We start from the raw sequence: 9,358 nt of genomic DNA, 5'->3' as shown, positions 1-9,358 counted from the left end.
TCCGTCGCCCAGACTGGAGTGCAGTGGCTGCTCCTGGCCACTGCAGCCTCGACCCGCTGGGTTCCAGTGATCCTTCCACCCAGCCTTCCGAGTAGCCGGAATTACAGCCACGCGCTACCATGCCCGGCTGATTTTTTTTATTGTTTTTTATTGTAGAGATGAGGTCTCGCCAAGTTGTCCAGGCGGGTCTCAAACCCGCGGGCTCAGGCAATCCACTCACCTCAACCTTCCAAAGCACGGGATTACAGGCTGAGCCACTGAGCCCGGCTGATTTTTTTTTTTTTAATGGGCATTTAAAATAAAAAAACTTTTAAAAAGCCATTTGTCATTCCCCGTATTCATTGAATGACAGCTGTGTGTCAACGTCTCTTTTAGGTAGTGGGCTTCAACAGGAACTGCTAGGCTTAGCTTCCTGCTCTTGTGGGCTTTCCTCTAGTGGGAGGACTAAGTAAGCAGTAAAAAAAACATGAACTCTCGATGTAGTTGTTGCTTTGAAAGAGTTAGAAAGGAAATGATTCAATAGATTAGGTGGCTACTTGGGGCAGATTGAAAATACCAAAAATTTTAAAAATATATGTATGCAAAGTGGTATTCTTCAGATACTGTTTTTAAATAAATATAGTAAATCCGTTGATACTAACCTACTTTTACTTTACTGTTTCCTTCCAGTTTGTGAAGTGTGGATATGCAGGCTCTAACTTTCCAGAGCACATCTTTCCAGCTTTGGTTGGAAGACCTATTATCAGATCAACCACCAAAGTGGGAAACATTGAAATCAAGGTAATATTTTATTTATTGATGAATGATAATTAAGACATGTGAGGTGTTCTTCTAACACTAGTTTACCAGTTCTTTTAAGTAATTTTAAAATATGCCATGAAAAGCAAAGTGGGAGGGCAGAATTTTGTATATTTTTAATTTGTATCAACATTTGAACAAGGCACAAAAGCTGAAATTCATTTCATCTGATTTTGTTATGTATGGCTTGATGCCATTACTCTTTGAAGTAAAATAATTCAGTTTTTTACATTTATGTGAAACACTGTATCAGTGACTTAGAGTCCTATTACATAATGTAATTTTTAGAAGAAGTCAGTCTGGTATATTTATGTCCTTTAATTTCATATATTTGTCATTATATGTTAGTGTCTCTTTGGGACCTTAGACTTTTTCTTTCATGGCCTGACCCCTCTACTTTTTTATATAGCTAGTTAGGAAACCAAGCATGTAAGTCTTATTGGTTCCTCTTTTCATTAATACAGCAATTCCTGTAATGTGCAGAAGGAAGCAAGTCTTTATTTGGCCTTGCATTATATATCTTACCATAAGGAAAGAGGAGTAAAAGTTTTCATTACCTACTCGCTGCACTTAACGTGAAAGGCTCTACATTAAGAATGATAGATTTTTCTGCCATATTAAAGGAATCAGAAATCAAGTGGGAGTTACAGTATTTTAGAGGAAATAGAACAGCCATAGGACAGTGGTCACCAGTTGACTTTACATTCTTCAGGTGGCCTAGGAATTAAGTTATACAGAATGCAGTAGAATTTAGGGGCTGTTTTAGTGAATTGTTTGTGAAGAAGCTAGCATTGTTGCCCCATTTGGACAGTCTTTGCCAAGACTTCAGTGAACTGTAAGGTTATGAGTCATTTGAAATAAGAGTTCAGGTGTACCTCTGAGATCTCTAGGACGATGGTAACAGGTGGCAGAGACTTGCTCCTTAGGTCTCTGCTGTTGGAACTGGAGAACTGAGTTATACAGTGACTAAAAATACAAACTGAAATTTCAGTTTTGTGTCAGTTTTTCAAAGACTCAAAAATAGTGAATTATTCTGCCCTCTGTTATGTTACAAAAAACAAAATAGGACACTCAATATAAGTTTTTTTTAAGGATTTTTTGTGAAATTTATGGGATTCCTTATTCTCTTTTTGTGAACTACTTTCGTTCTGATTGAATTCTATCTTGAATGAACTTCAACTTGAAATTGAGCTAATAATAGTGATAAGGATAAACTACTGTTGCATGAAGTCAGAGGTAATACTTTTTATTCAGTGTCAGATTTTTAAAGAATGGCTTTTTAATATACTTGTGGACAATAAAATTTTTGAGGTATGAAAATACATCATATATAGCCAGCCATTTTTATTCTCCAACATAGGTACAAATAATTGCACATCTCTTCAATGCCTACTTTCTTGCTTTTTAAGGCCAAGTGATGGAAATCAAACTTGTCAATATTCTAATAAGACATTTTACCAAGGAATTCCCTAGTAGCATTTGCTTGTATGGTTTGTCATTCTGTGTTCTATTGACTCAGTTCTGTTCACTCTGCAATCTTTTAAGCCTTTCAAGTTAAATTGTTCTTCCGGTAGAAAACAGTTATTATTAAAGAGACTTGTGTCAAATTTAACTTGAATACTGTAACTTGGAAAAACAACCCTGAACTATCTTAACTCTCTACCTAGTCAGCTAGAACTTTGCTGTTATCATTTATTTTTCTTAATTAAAGTTCTTAAATTTAGTAATGAATTAAAGAAACTTGACTTTTTTGGAATTCTTGTGCTTAGTAGTTTGACTTAACATTTTGTGTCTTGTTAGCTAAAATGTAGTAGTAGAATAAAAAATGGAAATTTAAATTAAAGTTAATTTTCTTTCAGGAGTAACTGTCCGTGTTAATTTGGCCCTATTAATTCCATAAAATATAGTGGTACTGCATCTGACCTCAACCTAATTTGTCTCTATTGCTTGTATGTTTAAAAATTTCAGTGAGGATTTTATTTAGGCCTTTTCTGACTCTTACTTCTACCTTCTCTCTCTTCACCTTTCTTGACCTGTTGAAGTAGAATAACAAAAAGATGGTAAGTGAGGTTACACACATGCTCTCTGTTTGTTTTCCACTTTTGCTTGGTGGGACAGTAGTTGTTGTTTTGTGTCCCTTTTAGTGTTGGGGAGGGGGGTAATTCCATATTTTTCTTTTAAGTACTTTGATTTTTAGCCTTTTTCATTGCTTCAATTTGGTAGCAACTAATTAAATCCTGTACTTTCCTGATTGCATTACAATGGACCAAACAAGAACTAATTACTAACATAGTTTTGAATTGTTTTCCTTGTTTTTCTTGTAGATGAATGTTATAATTACAATGGAATGTGCATAATATTAGAAACCAATGGCTTTATATTAGGATATGTTGTGACCCAGAAGATTTGGGTGAAGTTGTTTCATTTGGATGAATCTGCTTTTTTAACTGATGTTAAACTGAACGTTGCCTATTATAACCAGTATTTATATTTGCATCCAGTATGGCATCATGTGTACTTAATAAACCGAATAAAATTGTAATATGTGAATGAGCCAAAGATAGACTAGGAGAAATAAAAGAGATGACTTGTTTCCATGTCATCCAAATCTAATGAGTAGATTTGATAACATTATCCAAGGATAAATAAGAAAGAAGTAGAGCACCTGTAAAGCTTTTTCACAGACAATAAATTTCCTCCCCCAAATAAATCACATTTACTTATTTTTCTTTGCAACAAGAAGCTTGCTAGGCTCATCTCAGATATTTGACTCTTATTTTTTTTTATGATATCTAAGTGCTTCTAGAGTAGGTATTTTCAAACTTGTTTTTAATATCTTTGTAAGAAATTTTGACAAAAAAGAAATAGGTATTTCTAATGATATATTTAACTAGTAATATCTTTTTTGATATTTTCTTTTGAATAAACACAAACATTTAAGAGTGGAAATTTATGTGCTTATCCTAAATAAAAGGTCGTGCATTGTCTTAATAGCCTAAGGAGATTAAGAAAAGGGTATATTTGTAGGGAACAGTATAGGCTGAATGTAACAAAAAATTATAATGGAATTTTCTTCTGGGGATTTAATTGTGGTTTTAAACTTGTGCTTACTCTATATTCTAATTTAAGGTGACATTGTTCAGAATAATTCTTGGCAAATATAATCTATATTGCCTACCTGTGAAGAATAAATGCCTTTGGAACAGCATCTCAGACAGTTACTATGATTTTTCATAGATGATGGTTTGGTTTTGAGGTGCAGTAGTAGGGCAGGTGGTAAAAACCCACTGTCTGATCTAATCCCTTGTAATTTGGATTTGAAGGATTAGGGCAAGTTATATAATGTTAGCATTTTTGGTTTTTGAAAGTTGAAGCTAGGGAAAATCATATATTCTAGGATTGTTTAAATTAAAATTTTAGATATGGAAAATTCTTGAATTAGATAGCTTGAGTACGCAAGAAAGTTTGCATTTCTCAAGCTAATACTTCTTTTCATCCATTTTAAATGTCCTCTTTGTTCACAGGAAGGTAAGGATACTCAATACCAGAACTTTCTTTCAGTTAATCCTTTATGATATGTGTGGTCCTAAAGGTAGATACATGAGGCTTTTATTTAGAGTTGGCATTGGGCCAAATGTAAGCAGCTCCTATTGCATAGAATAAAAAGTAAACTTCTGTTGAAATCAGATTAAATGATTTTAAATTGGTTTAAATATTGACTGTTATCTAATTATCTAATTGTTATCTTGTACAACACAAAGAAAGATACAGAAGAGAGTTAATAACAAATTAGGTATTAAATTAGATTTATCGGTCAGGGGCAGTGGCTCAGGCCTGTAATCCCAGCACTTCAAGAGGCAGAGGGAGAGAGGATTGCTTGAGCCCAAGAGACCAGCCTAGGCAACATAGCAAGACCTCATCTCTACAAATAAACAAAAAAATTAGCCAAACATGATGGTATGTGTCTGCAGTCCCAGCTATTGGGAGGTTGAGGCAGAATGATCCCCTGAGTCCGGGAGGTCAAGGCTGCAGTGAGCTGTGATTGTGCCACTGCACTTCAACCTGGGCCACAGAGACTCCAACTAAACAAGAACAACAAAAATTTAATTTATTAATGACCCAAAGTAGTATATGTTACTTTTAGGTATAGATTTCCCCCTAATGTTTTACTAACCAGTATTTACAATACACAGCAATGTGAAAGAATTTTTCGGTGAAATTATATACCTGTCACTTGGATTCTGACATTAATGTATATTATACTGATTTATCACATATCTGTCCATCTGTTCATTAGTCCATCTTGTTTTTTGATGTATTTCAAAGTGTTACAGTTATCAGTATACTTCTCCCCGAGTATGTTAACATATGCATGGCATTAACTAGAGCTCACAAATACAGATTTTTCGTTTTGCATATTCCTCATAGAAGAGTCTAACCAGTTAATAGTTAAGAAATTTCAGTAATAAGTTATGGTAAATTAACTTTATAAGACATTAATTGCAACAGAAGATTTTACTGAGTATTTCTAGCATCTGCTTTAACTTTGTTTTTCTTTTTTGATGTTTCAGTGGATTTTCCAGAAATCTGTTTGTTTTTTTAATAGAGTCCTCACCCTGGTTTTACCTCTGATTTTTTTTTTTTTTTTTTTTTTTTTTTTAAAACTCATATTTTTTCAAAGCTTCATTTTTAAGACATCTCATGTTAATTTTGCTGCTGCTTTTCTTCATTTCCCTGTATTTAAACTTAGGATGGTATAATAAATAGTATTTCTGATACTAGTTTTTCCTCTTAATTGAATTCCTCAGCACATGTAGAAATTAATATTATTTAATATCTTGACTAGATGTTTTCTAAAATAATTTTAAATGCTGGGACATCATTAGCCTTATTATATATGCAAAGTGTGACTTTTCAAATGTGAGTCATCTTAAGTGTGCTCTCACTGGAGACAAGACTTGTGAGTATTATGCTTCATGTATGGTAGTATAGTTTTCTAATGTTACACTTTAAGATTGAAAACCTAAGACATTTTAAAGTATGAGTTGTTTTTCTGTGTCTTAATTTTTTGTATCTCTACAAATTCTTGTTCATCTTGAAGAGGCATATGTAGAAACTTAGTTTAAGTTCTAATTCAGACCATGTAGATAGAAATTTGTGAAATTTAAGTTAGTTGGTGCATATATGCATTATATAGAAATCAAAAGTCATTTTATTTTTTGCTTTTATTTATTATGCTTTATGGTACTTACATTTATCATTTTGTTATTTAGTACAAAGAAATGTGCTGCATGCATTGAGCGTTTTTCTACAAGTTTTTTTTCCTGATGTGCTATTTCACATATCACAGGCCTTATTTTTTGAACATTTGAGCAAAAGAAACAGATGAAACCTCATACAAAACCCCAAATATGAAAATGTGGGGTTTATTTGTGCTTATGCTCTTCTTTTGGAAACATGTATGTTAAAGGTAAGGTCAATTTATTGATTTAAACCACATTGTACATACAAATTTATTATCCATGGTTAAGCTTTGCAAGACATTGTTCTTGATACAAAGATTTTTAACTTGTGGAATAAAAACCTTTATTGCACAAGTGTCAGAAAGATTAAAATTAATTATTCCCAAGTTTTCGGAAATATCATGGGAATATAATTTTATGCAAAAACTTGACTGAGCTAAAACTTTGTTGTTATAATTTTCTAGGATCTTATGGTTGGTGATGAGGCAAGTGAATTACGCTCAATGTTAGAAGTTAACTACCCAATGGAAAATGGCATAGTACGAAATTGGGATGACATGAAACACCTGTGGGACTATACATTTGGACCGGAGAAACTTAACATAGACACTAGAAATTGTAAAATTTTACTCACAGAGCCGCCTATGAACCCAACCAAAAACAGAGAGAAGATTGTAGAGGTAAGTATTCTTTTTTCTTATTATTGCTATGGATAAAGGAAATAAAAATAATTGTTGTTTTCTCTGAGACCCAAATTATTGAGCACCTACTATATGCTATTCATTATTCTAAGTAGGAAAATCGGATATATCGATAGACAAAATCCTACTGCTATGGAACTTATATTCTAACAGGAAAAACAGAACTCAATATTAAGTTTTTAATTTAGTGAGTTAATTAAGTTTTAACTAAGTGAGCTAATTAGTTTGGTAGAAGGTAATACAGGCTGGGTGCGGTGGTTCACACCTGTAATTCCAGCACTTTGGGAGGTGGAGGCAAGAGGATTGTCTAAACCCAAGGGTTCGGGACCAGCTTGGGCAACTTGGCAAGACCTCATCTCTACAGTACATCAGAAAATTAGCTGGGTGTGGTGGCGTGCCTGTAGTTCCAGCTACTTAGAAGACTGAGGTGAAAGGTTGAGGCTACAGGGGCCGTGAGCATGCCACTGCACTCCAGCCTGGGCGATAGAGCAAGACTCCAACTCAAAAAGGGAGGGTAATACAGTTGACTCTTGAACAATGCAAGGGTTAGAGGCACCTTGTGCAAACCTAACTACCTCCCCCAGATACTTAACTATTAATACTAATAGCCTACTGTTGACCAGAATCCTTTCCAATAAGCAGTGAATGGGTATTTTGTATATGTATTATATACTATATTCTTATGATAAAGTAAGCTAAAGAAAATCTTATTAAAATCACAAGGAAAAGAACGTGTTTACTATTCATTAAGGGGGACTGGATCTTATGCAGGTCTTCATCCTCCTCTTCACGTTGAGTAAGGAGAAGAGGAGAAATGGGTTTTTCGCTGACTTAGGTGGCGGGGGTGGAAAAAGGTGTGAAGAAGGTAGAAGGAAAAGCAAGAGAGAGTGATAAAAATCTGTGTATAAATGGACCTGTACTTTTCAAACTCTATTGATCAAGGGTCAACTGTAGATAGTAAAGGAAAATAGAGCAGGTTAGGAGTAGTGGTAAGTTGCGTTTGTATACGTAGGTTGTGAGCAGGTGATGTTTAAACAGACAGGGTAAGGGAGTTAGCCAGGATGTATGGGAGAAGGGGATTCCAGGTAACATGAGTAGTCACTGTAAAGGTTTTAAGGTAGGAACAAGCCTGCCGTGTAAGAGGATTGGCAAGGAAGCTGGTGTGGTTGACTGGAGAGTAACAGAAGATGAGGCTGGATGAGTAACTTCAGGGCCTTGTGGGCTTTAATAGGGAACTAGGCTTTTACTCTGACTGAATAAGGGGGCTATTACAGAGAAGGGACATGCTCAGATTGAAGTTTCTTTGCTATGTTGTGAGTACCTCTTGGGGGAGTTAAAGGAAGATATAACAGTTTGGAGACTTTTTCAGTTATTTAGGCAAAAAGACAGTGATGGGTAGGACTGTGGTAGTAGTAGTAGAAGTGATACGAAATGTTCGGATTGTGGATCTGTTTTGAAAGTAGAGTCAGAGCATTTTCTGATGTATTAGTTTTTGGTAATTGAGAGTAGGGAGCCTGAGATGACTCCAAAGTTTTTGGCTTGAGTAACTAGAGGTTGGAGTTACCATCAGTTGAGGTCAGGGAGAAAACAGAGAAAAGTTGTACAGGGTTTGGGAGGAATGAGCAGGAGTTCAATTTTGAACATGTTAAGTTTGGAGGTTCTCATTAGACATTCAAGCAGAAATGTCAAATAGATAGTTGTATATTTAAGATCAAGTTCAGGAGATACAAATTGGAGGGTCATCAGGATAATAGATCACATGGTTCAGCAAAGAAGAGAGAGTAGACAGTGAAAAGGCTAAAGACCAGAGAGATGAGGGGCCCAGAAGTAAGCAGTTACAGAGGAAAGAGAGCAAAAGGGCTATATTCCTAATAGTTTAGGTAAGTAATTTTTCAAGGTTTTCTTTTGTTTTGTTATATATGAGGTAGACACTTTTTTTTTTTTTTTTTTTGAGTCAGAGTGTCACTCTGTTGCCCAGGCTAGAGGGCAGTGGCATGCTCACGGCCCCTGCAGCCTCGACCTACTAGGCTCAGGTGATTCCAGGTAAATGGAACCACAGGCATGTGCCACCATGTCCAGCTAATTTTTCTTGATTTATTGTAGAGATATGGTCTTGCCATGTTGCCCAGGCTGGTCTCGAACCCGTGGGCTCAGGCAGTCCTCTCACCTTGGCCTCCCAAAGTGCTGGGATCATAGGTGTGAGTCATCATGCCCGACCAAGGTAGACACTTTTGATAACTTGGTCTATATTTTAGTGTCTTCCCAGTTACTACTTGATGTAAATATTTTGTTTATTAATATGTTTACTGTTGGAAATTTTGGAAGAGGTTTAGAAGAAATTGTTGTAGGCAATATTTTTAAAGTCTGAATTAAAACTCATTTTTTGTAGTAAGTGTTTTGAAAATTTGAGTTCAGCCAGGCTTGGTGGCTCAGCATGTAATCCCGCGCCTTGGGAGGTTGAGGTGAGTGGATTGTCTGAGGCCGTGGGTTCGAGACCCGCCTGGGCAACTTGGTGAGACCTTATCTCTACAGTGAATAAAAAAAAAATTAGCCGGATGTGGTAACGCGCGCCTGTAGTTCCAGCTACTTGGAAGGCTGAGGCGGAAGGATCGCTGG

At 35.6% G+C, this 9,358-nt stretch overlaps 1 protein-coding gene across 4 annotated transcripts in view; it reads left to right on the top strand.

Moving 5' to 3' along the window:
• The window catches only part of ACTR2 (ARP2 actin related protein 2 homolog), a 40,841-nt gene that overhangs the window by 9,514 nt on the left and 21,969 nt on the right, over positions 1–9,358 (top strand). The window contains exons 2-4 of one of the 4 annotated variants that reach the window (XM_008062873.2): positions 670–780; positions 2,844–2,858; positions 6,506–6,721. In XM_008062873.2, the coding sequence (XP_008061064.1) occupies positions 670–780; positions 2,844–2,858; positions 6,506–6,721 (342 nt within the window). Of the gene's footprint in view, positions 1–669; positions 781–2,766; positions 2,859–6,505; positions 6,722–9,358 lie in introns of all 4 variants that reach the window. The other 3 variants (XM_021714918.1, XM_021714919.1, XM_008062874.1) reach the window with 3 other exon arrangements.

This window comes from Carlito syrichta, unplaced genomic scaffold, assembly GCF_000164805.1.
Source record: "Carlito syrichta isolate Samal-C Ts95f unplaced genomic scaffold, Tarsius_syrichta-2.0.1 Scaffold305873, whole genome shotgun sequence".
NCBI lineage: Eukaryota > Metazoa > Chordata > Mammalia > Primates > Tarsiidae > Carlito > Carlito syrichta.
Note: the sequence above shows the minus strand (reverse complement) of the source record. Positions and strands in the feature narration are given on the sequence as shown.